The sequence below is a fragment of the Pteronotus mesoamericanus genome, unplaced genomic scaffold (genome assembly GCF_021234165.1).
Source record: "Pteronotus mesoamericanus isolate MK-2021 breed Mesoamerican mustached bat unplaced genomic scaffold, CSHL_Meso_final scaffold_174, whole genome shotgun sequence".
In the NCBI taxonomy this organism is placed as follows: domain Eukaryota; kingdom Metazoa; phylum Chordata; class Mammalia; order Chiroptera; family Mormoopidae; genus Pteronotus; species Pteronotus mesoamericanus.
This window is the reverse complement of record NW_026555309.1, coordinates 19,121,478-19,144,117: the sequence shown is the minus strand read 5'-3', so window position 1 is coordinate 19,144,117 and position 22,640 is coordinate 19,121,478. Positions and strand designations below refer to the sequence as shown.

General features: G+C 39.2%; 1 protein-coding gene and 1 pseudogene across 4 annotated transcripts in view; one reads left to right on the top strand and one right to left on the bottom strand.

The window, feature by feature from the left end:
- The window catches only part of VPS13B (vacuolar protein sorting 13 homolog B), a 673,385-nt gene that overhangs the window by 86,424 nt on the left and 564,321 nt on the right, over positions 1-22,640 (bottom strand). For all 4 annotated transcript variants that reach the window (XM_054590316.1, XM_054590313.1, XM_054590314.1 and 1 more), the window contains exons 40-42: positions 12,654-12,850; positions 3,939-4,120; positions 2,332-2,681 (exon numbers count right to left, since the gene is read on the bottom strand). In XM_054590316.1, coding sequence (XP_054446291.1) covers positions 2,332-2,681; positions 3,939-4,120; positions 12,654-12,850 — 729 coding nt within the window. The remainder of the gene's footprint in view (positions 1-2,331; positions 2,682-3,938; positions 4,121-12,653; positions 12,851-22,640) is intronic.
- LOC129084107 (leucine-rich repeat-containing protein 28-like) lies at positions 5,208-6,462 on the top strand (annotated as a pseudogene).

Here is a 22,640-nt window from a genome sequence, read left to right as displayed (position 1 = left end):
CTGGTATAAAAAGATCGTATACATTTTATATGACATCATATAGGCTAAACTTCATAATGCTCACTCAGATGTGTAATTAAAAGATGTCTTACATTTAAGATTTAAATGTAAATTAAACTGCTGGACTGTTGTACAGGCATTTGCAAATTAAAGAGATAATCATTTTGGTGTAAGATAAGGCACATGAGCATAACTTTGATTTTAAAATAAAAATCCCCTTTAAATGCTATTTTGTTCAAATGTGAGAATGTGACATAAAAAAAAAGAGCAAATGTTAAGTGGCATTTTGGGTCCTTAAGCTGGTTTCACAAAACATTAATCATTTACAAAAATAAAAAAATCTACAGCCAGAGAAATCAGACACTAATGAAGACTTCTGTTAATCTTGAACTTGTGACCTGAAGGTGAAAGGCCAAATTGTTTCATGCTTCATCTGTCTGGTCCATCTACTCTGGCTACAAATGACTTGTCTCCGATATGAATCTGATAAAAAGTATGTAGAGAACTCAAATAACTTATTCTGCTTATTAAATTCATATTCCTCATTGGCAACAATTATACTGTATAGGTCATTATACACACAATAAAATCAAAGTTGGGAAACTAAGCTTCCCCTCTAAAGGGGATAAACCACATTCAGAATATTTTAGAAACAATGAACTTAATAACCCTTTATAAGCCCATTTCAATGTCAAATGTCCTATAATTTCAAAGTTGTGCATTTTTGCATTTACTTTAGAATCCACAGGGTTAGATGCCTACCACATTAAAACTTGGTGGCAAGTACTCTTGACATGGGAGGAAACAAGAAAATTACAGCAACAATTACAGAAGTATATCCTCTTGTGGCTCATGTTAACATTGCCAAATCCCTGTATAAATCAGAACCAACTATTCATAGAATGTACCTGTCAGCAATATGCTACGTGACATATGGCTCTACTTAATCAAATATACAATTCCATTTAAAAAAAAAACAACTCAGAATATTCCTTCAAGGCACTGTGTTAGCCAGTCATTCACACTCTGATGTGGTTTAAAACATTTAAATATTTATGCACTGTATTTTATTTATATGTATAGCTGTGTCTAAGAGAATATTTTTACCCTGGGAGGAAACTGGTATTTCTAAAGGCCATTTTGCAGTAGTTGCTACACATGAGTCCTCTTTTAATGGCCCTGATACCACGCAAAAATATCGTAGGTTTAAATCTTCTATCAATGACTCTTTTATATTTTCTAGGTTTGTTTTTTATTAAATGCATTGTTCAAAATATGACAAAAAACAGAAATTGGAGCCATGAAGGTTTTTTTCACATTGCTATTCAAACCAGCTGCAAAGATTTAGATCACACTAGCTCTTATTTTACGCATGTCCTTTGCAACAAGAAAACCATGGAATGCCCTTAAAAAGGAATTTTAAAATATAAAACAGATGTGTTATCTTCTTTCCCTTTGCTGTTGGAGTGCCATGTTGGGTAATTAATTCCTTAGTCTTGTATAGGTCTTCATGCATATAAAGAAAAGTTTATTCCCATAAAAATTCTTACATTAGAGAACTCAAGACCCCTCCCCCCGCACTGCTCCTGTTCCCACATGAGGTCAGTGTGGGATGAGGGGCCATTTCTCTTGGGGAGCCAGCTCTGCATAAATGCATGTAATAGACACACCATGTGGGTAGCAATGCCTGAGCTTAAATAGCAACACAAACTTTATGGAAATACAGTATTATACTGAATATCAGTAAGAGAATGTAAGTGATTTGTTCTTAAATCACTGAGTATATTATTATCCAAACACTCTGTGAAATTAAAACCCATTCTGAAGTGCTTTTTAATGATTCAAAATGGCAGAATGATAGGAGGGGAAAGGCTAAGACCATCTTGTGCTCCCACATTCCCTCTCACTGCTTCTTCTCTTTGAAAAGATGGAATGCTTACTCTCGGAAAGGCTCACACAGGTTCTTCATGTCTGCAATGGAGGCCTAGACAATTTGATACATAGTTAAGTTGAAGCTGTGGCAAACTAAACCCATAAAACGTGGAAAAAATTTCTGGGAATATGTTACTTTCCACACAGATGTGGTACATTAGTCACAAAAACATGGGCATTATCTCCTACGCGTGTGTAGAGAACCCATATTCTCCAAAGTTTTTAAAAATAACATGCATCACTTTGTCAAAACAGAGGAGGCCCCAGATATTATAGTGCCCATCATATTCTTCATTCTCTCACATTTGGGTTTGTGCTTATTATTGGAAGTGATAACATGGAGTGTCTAGGAAAAGCTCCCATGTGGGCAAACTATAAACTGTTCTAGGATGCGCATACCTGTTGCCAAGCTTGTACTGCAGTGTTTAGAGAGTGAATCGAGTGTTGCCCAAAGTTTGCAAATACAGAGTCAACCATGATGGTGCAGTCAAGCAGCTTTTCTACTGCGTCGCTGGAAACTGCAATCTGTCCGAAGATGCCGAAGGGTTTCACCAGGCTTTGCATCGTAACATTTCTGCACTCTAGAAGTTTACAGTCCGCCTGAGCTGAGAACTGGATCTCCCGACAGACAGAACTATTGTTCCACTGTCGAAGATACATGTGTGGTTCTCTGAAGGAAATAATCATGTACTCTAGTTCAGAGGGCACATTTTTGTCAGAAACAAATGGCTGTAGGTTTGGAGGTGGAGCTGTTGGGAAAACAAACAAGAAAAAGAGCAATGGAGATGAGCCAATGCTTTATGGAAATACAGAAATGACATTTAAATCACTCCCTTTTTGGTTACTGAATTCAACATTTGATGTTTAATAAATTTAAATATTCTTCTGAAAATATTATAATATTTGAATAATTATTTGATATTTGCAAGCAAAACTGGTTTGTTCAATCAGCAGGTCTCTTAAATACATACAGTCCAAAGGCTGCATTCAGTTTCACAAACATCTGATCACAGAGACAACTAATAACATGAACAGGAGGTAAATATCTAAGAAGAGTGTTTTTTAGAAGTGTTCTGTATCTACCAACCAAATCTCAAAAAAAAAAAAAGAAAAAAAGAAAAAAAAAAGAAATCATGACTCAAAGAGAGTTAGAAAAATCAGACTAAGCTCCATTTTTGCTGAAAAGGCAAGATGTTTAACAGCAGCTGTGTTTAGTTTTAATCTGATTTTTGCATTTTTTCCATTACATGTAGGTCAATAATCTAATACCTGAATCAAAATATATTGACAGGGAAAGGTTTGGTAAAGACTTTAGGAATAATTATTCATGTAACATTAACAAATCTATAAAAGGACACTTTTGAGGTATGGGGAAATGTAATCTCTAACTGTGTAAACTTATTAAAATTATTACAGAATTTGCCCATCTTTTGTAGAAGGTATTCATGCTTTTAAAATCAGATGATACCAAGTATTTTTAGAACATATTTGCCACTAATGTAATGGCTCAGGATATAGAACAAAAACAGATGTATTTCTTTCAAAGAAATCATAATTGGAGTAACAGTAAAACCTGCAATTTTGGTAACTTCCTTGAAAATTCCTATCGGAAGCATGCAAAATCATGTCAGTTCAATACAATTAGTAACCTATATAACTGGTCCATAAGATGGTTGAAAAGTAAAGGGCTCCCCGTTACATGGAATCAACTTTAAAATAACTCTTCCAGTGCTCACAGGTAGGGAAATGAAGGCCGCTTATAAAAATTCCCACCAGCGCGTGGGTGGTGGTCAGCAGAAAAGTAGCTTCGGGTGGGGGAGGCGATCAGCAGTCACAGCACTTTGAAACATCACTAACCCTGCAGTACACAGAATGGAACGCCCTCCCAGCCTTTTTACTTCCTGAAAATAAACGATCTGGATAAAAATAGGTGAGTTGTGTCTTGAGAACACACAGCCAAACCGTAAGTTAAGTGGACGTTATTCTGATGTTAAAGTAAAGAGTACCTGTGCCTAGTTGATCAAAGTGATGACAAAGATGGAACTCCAGGTGTGCAAACTGGAAGGAAATGCAAAGAGATGGGACAAACCATGGGGTAAAACAGGAGTCCACTCTGGTACAGGCAGCCAAGGCTGTGGGAGTTACAAGTTGGTCACAAGTGCTTTGAGAACCAGATTCGCTTGCACAGCTATGGGAAATAAGAAATAAAAAAAGTTCAATAACCTCAATTTCCCAATATCATGTAAGTGAAATGTCTTTCGATATGGGTTTTTAAAGCTAGCACTCATAATCCTCTAGTCAATATGTTATCCAATCTTTTGTATTTACTCACATAAACTGGTTGTTTTTAAACATTAAGTTCATGTTGATTATACCTTGAGTTATTAGCCAAAAAATTTCAAAGCATATCTCAAACTCCGAGATGCACTGACCTACCTGTGATCCAATTCTGTTCCATCCACATCTCACGTAACTTAGGGACAATTTGTTCTCACGTTAGTTTAAGAACAACACTATTCAGAGTATGACTCTGCTGTTCAGAAAACCCAATACTTTCAGTGTCACCATAAATGTTTCACTTTTGTTTTACTTCTACAGATTGTCCATATCCATATTCCCATATGAGTCAGCCAATACCCTTCACTGATGACTCTACTAAGTGCCACTAAAGTTATGACCACATCCAGGAGAACCAAGGTCCATGGACAACCACACTGCAGGGGTCTTCTCTTCACTTGCCCACCCTCTTAACACCATTTTATACAGGTAAAACCTAATTAAAAGGAATAGTGAGGGCACCTGTAGGAGGGAGGACATTTGCAGGCGGCGAGTGCGGGTGTGCTCGGGACACACGCTGCCTAGATGCCTTGCCCCAGTGCTAGCAGAAGCTCGAGAGCTGGAGTTTGGGAGGGAGCGAGGTGCATCCTGGTCCTTAGGGATGCTGAAGTGGTGCTTCCCTGTTCCCCTTCACTGTCTCCCACCTGCTTCTTTCCAAATCTAAAATTTCCTCTCCAGTTATGGTAGCCTGGCTCCCAAATCCATGAGGAACCTAGAGAAGCAACACTGTGATTTACAGTATCCTAGGGAGAACTATGACAGGAAAAACTAAAGAAATAAATCTTTGGTTTTCAAAGAACTCACAGTCTAACTGGTGATATAAAATATGTAGACATGTAGAAACATTACAAAACAGAACAACCACCCAGGAATAGGAAAGTCAGAAGTGCTGCCAGAGTGGAAACATAAGAGGAACTCAGAATGGTGTGGGGTGAGTCATGTGGGATTCTCGGAGTGTGAATCTTCAACTGAGTTCTGAGAGAGGCTGTGAAAAAGCTGGTGAAAATGAAAGCGAGGAGCTTGGCTGGCGGGCCAGCGCAGCCTGCGTCCCGGGGCGCTGGCTCTGCCGGCGCCGAGCAGCGGGCCAGTTCTGACAAGATGTAGTGCTGCGCTGTGCTGCTGCGGTCTGTTCAGTCATGGCATCTGCGTCTGAAAGACGATCTCTGTGGCAAGGCTGGAAGTGCACGAGCATTTGTTCTTCACTTATAGGAATCTGCACCATTTTCCAGTGGAGTTCCTGAAAGATGAGGGACTATAGTGCTTGGAGAGACTCCATATGCAAAGGAAGGAACTCACGACCTTGCTCAGATGCTTCCAAACCTGGTGGAACTGTACCTTCATGCAAGTAAAGTACTTGTGGTTCCAGAAGCCATTGGGTCCCTTGTAAAACTCCAGTGTTTAGATCTTAGTGGCAATGCCTTAGAAATTGTTTGCCCAGAAAACGGTCCTCTGAGAGCTTTACGTCATCTTCCGTGAGCTAACAGCCAGCTGCAATTCCTACCTCCAGAGGCTGGCGACTGAAGGAGCTGCAGACACCAGACTTATCTACTGTGGTTTGCCAACTTGATGCGAGATGCTCCACCTGTGCCTTTCTCTGCAGAAACTCACCGCGGACCGAAGGTGAATGTGGTGTGTGCTGCACCAGCCTCAATGAGCTCTCCATGGCTGGATACCGCCTTGCATTTTTGCTACTTGTTTTGGGTCAATCTCGAGAACTACATTACGTGTACGTGGATAACAGCATTCACCAGAAGGGCTTGCCATCCTATCTACAAAAAAGTCCCCGGGGGCAATGGCTGTGGTGCTCTCAGTCAAGTTTCAAGGTAAAGCTGATTTCCTTTCATCAGGGCAACTAACCGTTTTCCTCCGAGGTAAAGGCCATAGGGACAGAGAATGGTCACATGCTGCCTGCATAAGAGCGGGCCACGAGGAGTCAGGATCACACCTACCACAGCTGCCTGAAAGATCTGAGCTTTCTGTCTCTCATCTCGTTACCTAGAAGTCTCCTGGAGCTGTTGCACTGTCCCCTGGGTGCTGTCACGGGTGCAGTGAGCCCACGTTTACCACTGACTGTCCCAAGCTCTTTTCCCTGAGAGAGATGCTGATGGTGGGGCTGCACCAGGGAGGACGGCCAGCTTGGGGGCTTACTGCTGCTCCTCCCAGGGCCTGCGGGCTTTGCGCCTACTCAGCTGATAAACACTCCAGGGTTTCAGGAGTGTCACGGGCTTGACACTGCAGTTGCCTTCAGGTCACATGCTGTTTGTGCAGCAGGGGGGCGCGAGAGTCCTGTCAGGCCAAGCAGGACCTTACATCCTGTCCTATCAAATGGGGGGACTGCAGGACTCCCTGGAAGTGTCATGACTGAGCTTCAGAACTGAAATGCCTGCCCCCTTCCCCCCAGTTGGAATATATCCTACTCAAAATTAAAAAAAAAAAAAAAAAGAAAAGAAAAGAAAGGAGCATTCCATCAGTTGTACTGAGTGTTTAGCTTCAAGGAGGTTAGAGTTATGTGGTGGTATTTACTGCAATGTTAGTAAATCTCCACTGTATACAAAGAAAACACACTTTGGGGAATCTATGTTATTGACTACAGGTTATGTGCAAAAATGCAGTGAAGTACATTCTTCAAATTTCCTATAAATGGGCATACTAATCCAAATAGCTTTCTAAAAATTTATCTGTAGAGTTACAAATATTTTTTTGGCAAGGTAAAATTAAAACATATTTATTCAGAGACAGCAAAATGTATTAGTTGCACATGTTTTACACATATGGACTCATTTCCTTATGCCATATTAAGAAGTTGTTAGAAGTAGGGTACAATGTTAGTAAACATTTTATTAAAAATCCAGGTGAGAGTTCTATGAAAAACAGTGCGTACACAACTTGAGGTTTATCTAAGGTATTTTTTTTTTTGCCAACTACAATTTTTGATACTCTTGAGATTTTCCATGTTTTTTTTCTATCTCTGAAGAGTAGCAGATACTAAAATATATTGAAAGAGATTGCTAAAACATCATGAGTATATGCCACAATTTTATATTAAATCATATTTTTAGGTATGTACAAGTATAGTCACTCCTGGCATATTGTAGTGGTCGGCACTATCTCACTCAATCTTGAAAAATCTTGAAATTATGACTAAAATGGTTACAAGGTTAATCTATATTTAAAAATTTAGACTTATTTAAAAATTTGACTCATATCAAAACTAAAGTTTCTTAAACATAAAATAAGATGGTATATGTAATCTCAATATACTTTACATTTTGAATCAGTAAAACTATTGTGGCCTAGCATACATTAAAATGAAGGAGGGGATGAGAGGTTTACTGAAAATATGACAAAGTCTGATATTTTAAAGATTGTGGTCAAATATATGTAACATGGAATGACTATTTTAACCATTTAAACTACCCAGCTCTGCAGTGGTCCCTGCCTTCACATCGTTCTTCAAGTGTCCCCATCGTCCATCCCCGGAAACTTCCCGTCCTCCCACACTGGGACCCTGCGCCCATTAAACACTGACTTCTTCACTCCCTGGCAACCACCACTCTATTTGTCTCTATAAATTTGAATATTCTTCAGATCTCATGTAAGTGTAATTATACAACATTTGTCCTTTCTACAATGATATTTTCTATTTTATTAAAAAATTCCAGCTGCAACTGGATAAATTGATTTCATAACCCATGAATGGATTGCGATCTGTGGCTTAAAAACAGGCGTCACTGAGCCCTCAGGTAGAGGACTCTTTCATATATGTCTTACAAATTTACAAATATATAATTTTCAATATATACTGTGTGTGTATGTATATGTGTGTGTGTATATATATGTGTGTGTGTGTGTATATATACACATATATATATAAAGAGAGAGAGAGCTAGAGAGAATATGAATGAGAGAATGAATATATCTCCCCAATTTAGAGAATAAGCACCATGACATGAAGACTTAGTTAATACCATTGCCCTAGAGCTTAAGGTGAGACCTTAGGGACGCTGGGGACTTTGGGAACATGTGTGGGGAGCAGGACTACCTGGCAAAAGACCAACTCCCTGGAGGGGTTATTACGCAGAGTAAAGTCACCCACTAAAAGGACATAGTAAAAGCCTTCAAAGAGACACTTGGGTAAAATACAAGCATTCATTCTCCCCAAGGGAGGGAAGGCAAAAACAAATTTAGCTCTAGGAAAGAATTTTCTGGATAAATTCTGGATTCTATCACCATATGACTAGAAACACAGGTAACAAAGCAGTTCCAAATGTCAAGATTTAAGTCTGAACAGTTTATGAAAGAAAAGATTTTTTTTACAATGGCACCCAACGAATTTAGGTTCATCTAACAGTGCAGGTTCTGGGAGCCCAATGGTGGGGGACCATACGTGCAGGTCACTGGCACTTCCTGGTAGGAGACAGTTCCACCCGTGGAGAGGAAAGAAACGATCCAGGGACCTGGCCATCACAAAGCTCTTTCTCTGATCCCTCCACTGTCCACCTGGGCAAGAATGAAGGCTTTGGGACATGAGAAGCATCTCTTCCTCACAAAAAAACCTGTGGACGATGGTCTTGAAGATTACCAACTATGAGTCGACAGTGACTACTTTTATGAGAAAGAGTCACACACCTTAAGCTACTTCTCTTTCCGGAATGCCTTCTTCAGCGAACCAGCATTTTCGGGGGTGGGGATAAAAAGTCCTTGTGAACAATGTGCTCTCATGTTTTAATGCTGTGAGACAATGATCACGTGATAAGGACAACCACCCACCACAGACGTGGCCTGGTGAACAGGGCTTAGCGTTACGTATCAAGTCTGCACAGTTGTTACTGTGCCACATGATATTGCTTGTAATTTGTGTGAATTTGCATATCACATACTTCTGGAGTTAGGACATCTGAGGTGAGGATAAAAGGGAGAAAACAAAGCTGAAAGATGTTCTGGCCCATCAGAAGTCATCTGATTGATACCACATCCAGGGAACCTTCCAGGGTGGCTCAAAGCCTGAGAGCTGGGCCACCGCTCCATTCCCGTTGTTTCCCTCCTAGGGTGGGTCGCTGGGTGAAGAAACTGTAAATGCCAAACAGAGTGTGTGCTGGCTGGCTATGTTCTGTTTGCCCCCTGGATCATTTTCCACCCCTTCCCATCCTCTTCTTTGTCCCTGGGCTATATCACCAAGCTGCTTTGTCCCTCTGGCTTGCCCTTTGGTTTGGCCAGGGGGAGGTGCCCACAAGAGAGTAGGAAGCAGGAGAGTAGCGAGAGGGTTGTATTCCCCTGACCCGCTCTTGGCCATATTTCTATACGTTGCTGTGCCCCTCTGCCCAAAGCAGCTACAACCAGCTGCTCGGATTTAGTGTTGGTAACGGCTCCATCACCTGGCTCCTTTGGGCCTAAGGGTGGGATGGTTCCCACGATTCCTAGCTCCATCCCTTAAACCTGCCCACACACTTTTGTAAATAGTCTTGTCGTTAAAGCCTCCTCAATTACCCTGTTTGAGTGGGCCTTCTGTTTCTTGTCAGGGCTTCACTTATAAGGGGTTTATTTAGGCTTCAGCAATGGGTATGGGCAAATATATATATGATGAGAGTAAAAATATAGCTGAAATGGCTACCTGATCAGGGCTTAACGGTTGTAACTCTTGCTTCCAGTCCAGTGCCCAAGAAAACAGAAGTCTCTTAAAGGTCAACACTACTGTGGAAACTAAGCTTGAAGTTACTCCAAGTGCTAACTTCAAAAAAAGACCCCCATAATCATTACTCATCATTCATTTTCATATGGTCAAGCAAACTATTAGTTAAAGATAGTGGCATGTAATTATTACAAATACAATGATTGAATTAAGGACAATATACCCGTATAGGATAAACAGACCAGGGTTTTAAGGGACTGAATCTTTTGTCTCCAGTCCTTTGTTGAAGGCTGCCTGCCGCCCTTTGGAACTAGGGAGCTCCTATTCACTCCTGACGGCCTCATCTTAGAACTCAGTTTCTCAGAGTCAAAAAGCTGGCTGGTGATAGAGCCAGGAGTTATACCCGGGCCTCTAACTTGAAATTCTCTATGAAGCAATGCTTTGGTTTACACACGCACAGTGACGCCATTACCACGGAGCCGCCCTTCACTACTGCAACTTTATGACAAGTGTGGACAAAGGGCTTTAAAAAAAAAGTTTCATGGGAGTTATTTTTTAGGAACTTTCTCCCAGTAATGTACAGTGCGATTCATATCCTTCTCACATGACTGAAAATATTACCTATATGACCATCTCTAATCACAAAAGTGTCAAGTTTTTGTCGAGTTCCAGATTTCTCGTGACAAGATACTGGAGCTAAATGTAGCAGTTTCTTTCAGAATAAAATGTTGGCATTTATCAAAGCACTGATGTTTTCTTTCTAGAAACTACATGAAATTTATTGTCCCTTCTGAAACATGTCTTAATAGTGTTCTGTTACATTGACTTTTAAACTAATTCTTTAATTTCATTAATATCAATTTCTACCTGAAAAATAGGTACTCTCAAACAATTGAAAGCACGATCAATTGTCAAGTATTAGCTAAGTTGAAAAATCCCGGGTGAGGACAAAAGGCCTATTCTTACAGGATGTCACAAGCTTGGTGAAAAATTGCCTGAATTTGATTGTCTGAATAAGTTTCCACTCCCTAAAGGCTCCACATTTCTGTAGGGTTAAGCTTACCAGAAAAGTGATTTTTATGAACGTTTCAGATTCAGAGGAATTAACCTTGTTTAAGGTGTTTCTTTCAATGATGAAAATGCATACTTTCATAATTAGAATCAAACATGATTTCTAACTTGACACTAAATTTCATTACCCATAGGCCTATTTTCTGAGGTCTCCAGTTCTAACCGGGTAACCCACACTTAGAGGAGGCACGCTTTCTGACTACCCACTAACTTCTGCAGACGGGCGTTCTTTTCATTGCTGCATTACATACAGATAAAATCAAGGTCCCACTCCTCTAATACCTTCCCACTAACTGTATATTACTACGTACCATGTTAGGAAGGTAATTGTTTTTGAAGAGCCCAAAGGACCTAGCAATAGAATATATGAAGTATGACACATATTATTAACCACACAAAGTAATCAATTAAAAAGACTGAGGTTACAGACTAAAATGTTAACAGGTTCTTCCACTGTGATATAATTATGGTATATTTTCTTTACTTCCCAAATGTTCTTCAATGAACACACATTATTTTTAATAGCAGAGAAAGCATTCACAACTACTTGTGTATGTATGATATAAAGGAGGAATCAGAATACCAGATGATGAGCTGTGATTAGAACCTTGTAAAGACATATAACACGGGGCAAAAATAAAGGCAAAGGAAAAAACTCTTGATTTTCAGGGCGTTGGAATGGTGGATTCTTTTTCTCTCTGTTAGTGTCAAATGTTGTTTGTGGGGGGAAAAGGAGGGATTATATAAAAGGATTAAGATAACACTAAAGCCAACTGGTCAGGAAAATTGGAAGGCTGGACCCCGAGACTGACGGGCAGCAGGCCGGGCAGAGGCCCAGAGTACATATAACACCGAGTGACCAAGAAAACTGTTCCACTGAGTGCAGTGTGTCACTTGTTTCTTTCATGGGAGCAGGAAAAGAAAACGCTGCAAGACAGTTGCTGAAGCCGTTTTTTTCTTCACTCTCAGTGAGTGGATGCACCAAGCTTAAGCAGGCAAACAGTGGACATGGGCACAACCTGGCCCTTCATTGCCACTACCCAGATATCCCCTAGGAAGTGTGGAACAGGAAGTTCTGGGGACATGACTCAGAGGACCTGAAGCCTACAGCTCTAGAGATTCAGTATGTCAAGTAGATTCTAGAGCTAAATAGAAGTTTAGCTATTTGAAATCCTTTGGGTATATTACTTTAGTTAGCCAAATTTTTCTAATGTCTTGAAGTTTGTCTTAAAGTTATTTTTAAAACCACTTAAGAGGAAACTGTTTCCAAGATTTATCTTTTTAGGAGACAATTCAACATACTGAGCTATTGTTTTCAATGCCCTAGGGTTATCATTACATATATTGATTATTGTATCATTAAGAGCCTACTGAGGTGCGTATGACTTTGTTCTGTATTTTTGGTTCAAGATGACCATTTTTTTCTTTTTGTAGTTTACTTTTTGCACTTTTTATATTTAAGGAAGAGGTTTTTAGTGAGGGTTTATTCTGAGCAAAACACAGGATTTTTAGTACACAGCCTTTGCAACATCAGCTTCTATCTTGTTTCCGGGTTCCCATCTGCAGCTGAGACAGTGGCAGCCGCTAGCCAGCTGAGATCCAGCTAAGTGAGGGGGCCCTAGAGAAGATGACCTGGACACTGCTTTCTAGCACAACGCCACTATTCTGTTTTTCACTGAGTTACCTTTGGTCATCAGCTCCATTTTGACTGCTGTTCAAGACAATTCTCCAAAGATCCGAGGATACCAGTTTCTTCTGGTCATTCACAAGATTGATATCTGGCAACTGCAGTTCACAAACCTTGCTTTCAGAAAGACTAAATTCTTGAAATGTAACAAAAACCTTCTGGAGTTCATCCCAGTATTCCAAACTGCAAGGAATCTATAATAAAATAAAAAAGATTTTACAGGGTGCAAATAGAAACTAGTTTCTATATTTGTTAAAATGCAAATTAAACCTTCATAAAAATTACAGTATTAGTAAGACTTTTAAAAAGGAATAAGGTTGTGAAGGACAACAGTTTATAATATCTCTAAAATGAAAACTTATATTCATGTTGGTTACCTATTTTATTTTAAAAGACCCATTCAAGAATAATATGTGAAAACAACCGAGAAAGTTTTTAAAAGAGAAAAAATGGGGAACAAATCCAACCAAGTGTAAAATGTATTATAAAGCTATAGTAATCAAAGATAAAGTTGGAGTAGTAACATCCAAATAGATTAAAAGAATAGAATAAAAAATAGTATATGATAAAAGTACAGATAAATTTCAGGACATAATAAAGATGCCATCTCACACAAGTGGGGAAAAGATGGGAAATGAGGTTGCAAGAACTGGTCAGCCATTTGGTAAAACCAGAGTGGGTTTGGCCCTATATCATTCCTGCATGAACAAACTGAACTAATAAGCAAAATAAAGGCAGACCCATGGATAGAGAGCAGGACAACAGCTATTGATGGGGGGAAATTAAGGGGTGGAGGGATCGAGCGAAAAGGAAAAAGGACTCATGGGCATGGACAACAATGTGGTGCTTGTAGAGGGGAGGGGGTTATAAGGGGGTCAAATGGTAATGGAAAAAATACAATAAAACATTTAAAAAATAAAAAAGGTAAATTCTAAAAGGATCAAAATGCTGAAGGTTGAAAACAGAAAGATTGAGAGAAAAAAATCAGTTGATATATTTATCATAATAGGGCATCTTTACCCATGTATGGCATGAAACTCATGGATGTAAAACAAAAAACAAAAACCGTAATTTATAAAATCAAATTAAGAAAAACAAAGTAGAATAAGACACAATAGTCAATGATATATGTAGGAACAATTGTGATAGCAGAGAGGTCTTACAAATTAGTAAGCAAATGATAAGTAAGCATATAGAAAAATAAGCAAAGGCTGTTGTTGGAAGAGCAATTAGCCATGGGCCTTGAGCATCCCTGCATATTCTTAGGTATACAAAGAATGCCAGGCCCTGAAGGCTGTGTTTGCAGATTATCTCTCTCTCTCTCTCTCTCTCTCTCTCTCTCTCTCTCTCTCTCGCAATGAAAAGATACTCAACTTCATTAATACGTGAAGAAATTCAAAATAAAGCAATAATGTAATATATTTATTCATTAATTTGGCAGTTTTGAAAGACTGACAGTTCCCATTTCTGGAGAGGTGTAAGCAAAAACTATTTCCACAGAATATTTTTGGAGGGTAATTTGACAATATCTATTAAACACCTGAAATATACATCTAAGAATTTATTTTGCAGAGGTTCCAATGCAAGTGTGTGTGTGTGATGTATTTAACGGTATTGTATGTATTAGTAAGTACTGGAAACAACACAAATATCCATCAATAGAGGATTAAATATAACATGTAGATCTATTAAATATAAAATAGTTCTAATTTACTCTACATACTTGGAATCAATGGACTACAACCACTACAATGAATAAATAATATCTGTATATACTAACTCAAAAGACATACGAGACATATTATTACATTAAAAATTAAGTTTTAAAATAGAGCACGAGGGTCGATCCCATTTGTCTTAAAAAAACAAAGAAAAAAGGACAGGCTCCTATGTGCCTCCTCTCTTGAAGAATTCCCTAATTTCCACCTTTAGAACTGATCACTACTTCTCTTATGCCACTTCTGCATCTAATACACTGCTCAATCATAGAGCTCATTACATTTTGCAACTCCTTATTTACGTTTGTCTACTTTAGTTAACACAGATAGCCTTGAAGCAAAAATGGCATATTATTTTTATTTCTTCCTTTTTATTGAATTTATTGGGGTGATGCTGGTTAACAAAATTATACAGCTTTCAGGTGCATAATTCTACAACACATCATCTGTACACTATATTGTGTGTTTACCACCCCAAGTCAAGTCTCTGCCCATTGCTATTTATGCCCCCATACCCTCTGGCACCTCCCTTCAGGCCCGGCCCCCCGCCCCCCGCCACTGGCAATCACCTTACTGTCGTCTGTGTCCATGACTTCTTTCTCTCTTTTCTTTTTTTGCTTAATCTCTCCACACCCAGCCTCCCAACACACCCCCACAGCCATCAGCCTACTCTTTATCTATGAGTCTGTCTCAATCTTGCTTGTTCATTTTCTTCATTAGATTTCACATATCAGTAAAATCATATGGTACTTGTCTTTTTCTGACTAGCTTATTTTACTTAGCATAATATTTCTCTAGGTCCATCCACGCTGTTGCAAAGGGTGAAATTTCCTTCTTTTTTATAGCCCAGTGGTATTCCATTGTGTAAATGTCCCACAGCTGTTTTATCCGTGCCTCTACTGATGGGCACTTGGGCTGCTCCCATATCTTGGCTATTGTAAATAATGCTGCAACAAACACGGGGGTGCATATATTCTTTCTAATTAGTGTTTTGGGTTTCTTCGGATATATTCCCAGAGGAATCGCTGGGTCATAAAGCAGTTCCAAAAAAATGGCTCATTATTTTTAAAAATACTCTTACCATCTAACAGTTTGGGGGACACAATAAGATCTTAATAAAAGCTTCCCCAAGCAACAGATTTCTCCCTAACCTCTTTCCTTAAACAGGAACTTGAGCACCCCCATGTCAAGAGGTGCTAGACGGGGGGAAGGAGAACGCAAGGATATGCATAAGAGGCTGACGAAGTGATGAAACAGAGGCATATGTTCTGCTCAGTGATAAAGACAAGTAACATATCCATTGTATTCTACTTACGGCTGACGTTTCGTGAAATTCTTTTCTTGCTTTTTCCATGGCAACCTTTTTCTAACTTTCCCTTCTGGTCTTTGTTCTTACATATTCTCTCAGCCTGAAATACTCATAAGACTCTCTAGTTTCTTGTTGTCTCATGTTTAATTCCTTCCCATCTATAAGGTTCAAAGGAACTAACACCTTCTAAATTCTTTCCTTTTTCTGAACTCCAATAGTTTTTTTAAAATCAGAATCTGCTTCACAGCTCTTATCGCTGTAGACCTCATGTTACAGTTGTTTCTATATATGACATCTTCCTTGGTAGACACATTCCTTGAGGGAGTGATTTCTATTTGGCTAAGCTTTGGATTTTCACAGCACCTGGCAAAGTGTATACAGTGAATGTTCAAAAAAAGTTGCTGAATAAATGAATAAATAATTCAAGACCGGATAAATGAGTGAATCGCATACTGGGTGACTCAGCCCATCTCTGATACATTAAAAATTCTCCACAAAGTATAGAAGATAAAAGAATGAACTTTGGAGCCAGACCTAATAGAATTCAAATCTTAGCTCCATTAGCTATGAATTTTTGGGCAAGTTAGTTTTTAACATTAGTTCCTATACCCCTAAAAAGGGGAAAATAACAGAACTACTCCTGTGAATTACTGTGAGGGTTAAATGAGACAAAACATTTCACTCAATAGCACATAGTAAAAGCTCAGGAATGTTAGTTACAAATTATTTTTCCTTCTCATGCTCAAAGCACACTTCTGAAGCATAGGTGTTATTATCAGAATTAGGTAGGTTGTAATTAAGAGTCCTGTTCGTTAGGTTTCTCAGCAATGGGTTGGACTTGGGAGAAAATAATAAACCTTGAACCTGGATGTTCAGAAACAAAGTAGCCATAGTTCAACAGTTTTCTGCTGTGCACCTATTAAATTGTGTCCCTTCATTAAACTGGTATGGCTCAGTTGGATGAAGCGAAAGGTCTTCAGTTCAACTCCTGGTCAGGGCACATGCCTGGGTTGTGGGTTTGGTCCCTGGTTGAGGCATGTATGAGATGCCACTGATCAATGTTTCTCTCTCACATTGATGTTTCTCTCCCTCTCTGTCTCCCTCCCTTCCCCTCTCTAAAAATAATAATAAAAAAAAATGTGTCCCTTTATGCTGGCTGTGACTTGAGAGATAAAGGAGTATCTTATTGCTGAACTCGTCTGCACTGCCAGCGACGGCCAGTGCGTCCGTCCTTCGGCTCAGCACACTCATGACCAGAGGGGGACAAACTGTGGGAAGTGGGGTAGGGCATATGTATAAGAATATAAAAATTTCAGTGGAAGAGTGCCAATGTGTTTAGAAAAAGCATATTTAATATACTTATTTTTTCAGTACAAATAATAGGGTGTAAATTTCAAAATCATCTTCTTGGTAAAAAGGATACACAGAAAAGAGTGAAAAAAAAAAAACTTGTTTCTGGTATTGTCTCCAGACGTTCTCCATTAAAAGTAATATATAATAGCTTATGAAAATTAGCGGTCACATTGGGAAGCAGAGTGGGGCCTTAAGGAAAAAGTCCTAGTAAGTTTTGATGTACAAGGCAAGGGTTGGAACAGGTCCACAACATAAAGCAATCGAAGCTGGGAACTGTTGTGGGAAGCCATTGGCAGTTTAATGGCAATTAAAGTGGACTGTACCAACGCTGGGGCTTAGAGAAAAAGGAATTGAGAGAAATCAAAAAGAGAGATTTGGAAGAAAACCAAATAAAAAACTTCAGTTCACAACTTTGTGTGAGGCTGGCTCTGTGGTTACATACTTCAACTGGAACATTCCAGCCTCCTCTGAAAATTCAGAAAACAATAGAAAACTACTCAAGAAATACACCCTTAAATATACCAGTGATGTGTTTGTCAGGATTTTCTTTTATACACCCTGTTTTCTTCGGTTAATAGATGGTTATTAATAAATTCACTCCAAATGAAACTTCTGTTGAAAAAATTTAAATTGTATGCCTACAAGTGGATTTGCAAAACTCACATATGAATTCTTGTCCTATTTTAAGAATATATTTATCTTTAAAACTTCAAAAGAAAAGCTAATTGGACTGAGTACAATTAGCATTTTAAAGGTAACTTTAGTCAACTGCCCATTCAAATATATACTGAGCCATAAATTTACAAATCTTATAAATACAATCTTTGTATTTCCTTATCTGTCCATCAGAAACAATCTTGTTGGGGGCCCACCCCACCAAGAGCTCCTGAGCATCGCCCCCGCCCAAAGCAATGAAAGTGTCCATCGACATTCCTCAACCAAAAAATAAAAAATCTTGTTGGTATAAAATCCTGGCCCTGCCAGTGGAATCACTGGTCTAAGACCTTGAGTTACTTATTCAGTGACTATGAACCTCAGTCCCCTCATTTGTGAAATGTAATAAAATATAGGTAATAAAAACCATATTGTTTTTAGGATTTTGGACCTTATCTTAATAAAGTCAAAGGGCTCCCTTTGAAGAGTTTGTAGTAAAGAAGTTAATGCACTCAAATTTATGTTTTTAAAACTTTTGGATACTGTGTAAAAATTACTGTTAGGATTAAAAAAGGGCAAGTGGAGATGAAAAGAGCAATTAGGAGGCTGGTGCAATGGTCTTATGCTGGCAACGTAGAGCTTAGCATACGGTTGGCGGCCATGGGGTGGTATGTGGGAGATTCTTGGGACACAAAAATTTGTTAACTGATTAGATACAAGAAGAGGGAGATATCAAGAATGACTCCCAGGTTTCTGGCTCAAACCATGGTGTGGATGCTTAGGTCATTCACTGGGATGGGCAGGACTGACTTACCTTGCTGAGGAGTAGCTTTGTGATGTATGTCAGGTAGAGGAGGGTAGATCGTGAGTTAATTTTTAGACAAACTGACTTGGAGGCACTGGTGAGCCATCCAAGTGGGAACCCTGAGGGCAGGGCTGGTTACTCCGGAGAGCAGGAGGGGAGCGCCCTGTGCTGACACACAGCTATGGGTTCACCAGCCGTAACCTTTTGTCAGGCAAGTGTCATGGAAGGGCAGACAGCAACCAAGTTTAGGGTAGTTATTTACAGGAAGGTGGTTTAAATGATGAATTAGGAATATAAACTAGTTAAAGGGGATGTAAAAACAGAGAAGGGTGATGGATAGGAATAAAGAAGATAACTACAGTTTATATACAGCTTAATAAGTGACTATAGTGGGGCTGGTTGAGTAAGCAGGTTGGAGAGGCTGAGAGGCTGGGAGGCTGGGTGGGAGATCAGGAGGCTGGGATGAACAATTTAGGAGGCAGAGCACTTCCGGGTGACATCACCGTCCAGGGCCTGTGCACGGGCGTGGGCAGTCAGACGGAGTGGAGGGGAAGAGCACCAGAGGGAGGGGGTCACGCTGGGGTTTTGCTGGGTCACTGGTATGAGTGTTGATGGCAGTGAAGAGAAAGACTGCAAGCCACAGGGCAAAGACTTCTGTGGGATGACAGAAAGCGACCCAAGAGTCACTTCAGATCAAAATGGGGGGAGGATGGTATAATTAGATGCAGTGAGTCTAGAAGAAGCAGATGGGTTTTGCAGGAGGGTAGAAGAATAAAGGCAAATGGCATTGGTGAGCAAGGAGAACCTCCCATCTCCTAAGCCTGGGAATCCAAGAGAATAAACGATCTCTACCTGAGATGGTTACAAGGTGCAGAGTCCCGGGGGACAGCTGGGTTTGCTTTAAGCTAAAGGGACGGGGGAAATGCTTGAAGAAGAGGTTGAGGTTTAGGGGAGTTCACCAATCATGAGGCAGGTGTTCCAGAGGGCTCTGTGGAAGAGTTTGGGAGGCAGAAGACAAAGCGGATTGGTAAGAGGAGGACAAAGGGATACAAATCAGAATCCAGACGAGAGAGGATAAATCTTATAGTTTGGGTGGTGACTAGGAAAGAAGGAAGCGAGGCATGTGTTGGAACTGAGTCCTATTTGCGGGGGTGCGGTAAGGGCAATGGTATGACTCTAAAGTAGCCTGCTGCTCTTCCCTGAGGCCTGGCTTGCGCTCTGTGTCCTCTGACAAGTATTCTTAAAGAACGCCAGCTATTTCTCCAATGAACTCATAGCACAGAGTCTGATTCATGGTATATGCCTAATAAATAGCTATTAAATTAATCAGTGCAGAAAGGGGCTGTAATGGTAACAGTCTTAGCTTCTTTAATAGTCTTCTAAAAAGGTTTTGTTTAACATACGGAGCCCTCCTTTCAAATTATTTTGCAATCACACCCACTTTTTAGCAAACTTTCCATTAGCTCACTAATCTTCCAGTTAGAACTTGACGTTGCCCAGCTAACCTCTAGGTTAGTAGTAACATAATTAAACTAAAAATCTAATGCAGTCATGTTGTGCTTCATATGGTAGCAATTAATTATTCTCAAGGAATAATTCTGGGCTCTATTTTGTGTGATCTATTTAAAATAACTTTATTATGTGCTTTTAGGTTTGAAAGAGATGATGTGAATGATCTTTAGTTACGTATCTATAACTGAGGATTTATTATTAGTGCCTGCATGGAATAACTTGAAGGAAAGATGACTATTCCAAGAAAGTTTGGTTGCCAAAAAATAGTTTAGAAAGCCTGAATATCTAGTACTGAGTCATGGGAAGTGGGAACAAGTAAATTGGTTTCACTGGAAAACATTCCACATGTAACACATGGTACATTTCAAATGACTGTCAAGATTATATATATTTTTATTACATTTTGTTTTCCTATGCATTATTTGACAGGACCTAAAAAATTAGCCAGCCATACATAATAAACTGTACTCTAAGCATATGCGGTCTCTGCATATGAATATATTTTAGGTTGTATATCTGCCAGTTGGTAAGAGCACATATATTTTTGCATTTAAAATGTTATTCCACAATTTGTTTCCATTTGATGGCTAATTTGGGAAGATTTGCATGTGTGTTGGTGATTTAAAAATATTTTTGGTACAAAGGATATTTTGGCACTTAATTTGTTTTTATTACTTAATAGCACTGCCAAGACTATTAGCAGGGTTGCGACTGCCCATCTGTCCTCAGTCAGATAAATAGCTCTGATTTCTTTGTGTAGGGGCTGCTGAAGCTGGGCCACTGCCCCTCTGCCCACTCAGTCCCACTAAGCAACGTAGGCAAAGGATACAGAGGAAGTGTCTTCCCTGTACTTATATGCATAATAAAAAGCAAGTAGGTAAAGATAGATGAGACCTAGTAAGTGATGTTTTCTCTCAGTCTGCCTCAACTCATCCTTTCTTTTGTATTAGGACAAAACAGAGGGAGCTGAATATGTAGGGCTGGTCAGTAAGTACAAAGCTGGAGCTTCCCTTCAGGGTTAAGTTATTAAAGTCTGGTTACAGCAGCATATTCCATCTTCATCACTCCTGCCACCACATTTCCAGATTTCCCAGGATACCAAGTCAACAGGTGGTCAGAGCAGGGGGAAGAACAGCTGCTTTTCCACCGTCACTCGTGTCTTTGGTAGTAGCAGGAATAGTAACACTGGTGGCAGCTGTGGTAGATGAAGCTGCCTTGTGAACAGCCATTTATGATTTACAAAGATTCTCCTTATACACTGTCAGAGTGAGGAAAACAGGATTCCCAGTTTACAGATAGGTTAACTGTGGCTTATAGACGTTAGGTAGTATGTTCAAGGTCACACATTTAGTTAGTGGTAGATCTTTTGGCTATCAATCCAAGGCTCTTAAATGAGTTACCTTTCGATTAAAGAAGAAAACTAGACCTCATTATGTATCAGTTACAATTTCATGTCCTAGTTTCTTTAAAAGTGGATTCTTAGGAAGAAATCTAAAAATGCAGAATACATTTTGATCTTTAGGATTTATCCTGGGTATTTGTAGTTGCTTAACTTGGCCATTTTTTTCTCTTTGAGCAGCGTCCTTCTTTCAGCACTTGGAATATGTTCTTTCTACCTCTGGCCTCAATGGCAGCTGCTGAGAAACCAGCTGTTGATCTGACTGAGTATCCCTTACATATGATGAGTCACTTCTCTCTAGGTGCGTTTAAGGTTGTCTTTTGACAGATTGTGCTTGGTGTGGTAATCTTTGGAGTTCATTGAGCTTCTTAGATGTGTAGACTAATGTTTTTCATTAAATTTGGGAAGCGTTCAGTCATTATTTCTTCAAATATTTTTTTCCCTTCTCTCCCTTCTCTCCTTCTAGGACTCCCATCAGGTATACATTGATACCCTTGATGTTATATTTCACAGGTCTCTGAGGCTCTGTTCATTTGTCTTCATTCTTTTTTCTTTCTGTTCTTCAGACTCAGCAATCTCAATTAATGTATCTTTGAGCTCACAGATTCTTTCCCCGACTGCTGAAATCTGCTGTTGAGTTCCTCTGGTGAACTTTTTGTTTTAGTTATATTTTTCAACTCTGGGGTTCCTAGTTCTTTCTTCTTTATAATTTCTATCTTCTTATTGATATTCTCTATTTGGTTAGGCATCATTGCCATATTTTCCTTTAGTTCTTTAGACAAGGCTCTCTTTAGATTCTTTAAACATTTAAAATAGGTGGTTAAAGTCTTTGTCTAGTAAGGTCAGCATCTGGGTTTCTCAAGTACTGTTTCTATTGATTGCTTTTTCATATATATGGGTCATACTTTGATGTTTCTTTGCATGTCACATATTTCCTTGGTCAAAAACTAAGCATTTTAAATGATATAAAATTTTATTATATTAATATCATTAACTATATTACTATTATTATATTATTAATAAATAATGCCAACTGGGGAAATCTGATTCTCTCCCTTCCCCAGGGCTTCTTGTCATGCCATTTCTTGTAGTTGTTGTTGTTTTTTTTAGTGTCATTTATGAACTAATTCTAAAAAGTATGTATTCTTTGTCATATGGTCTACTCAGTGAACTTAGTGGTCAGTTAACGATTAGAAAGAGATTTCCTTAAAGGTTCGGAACCAATATGCCTCCT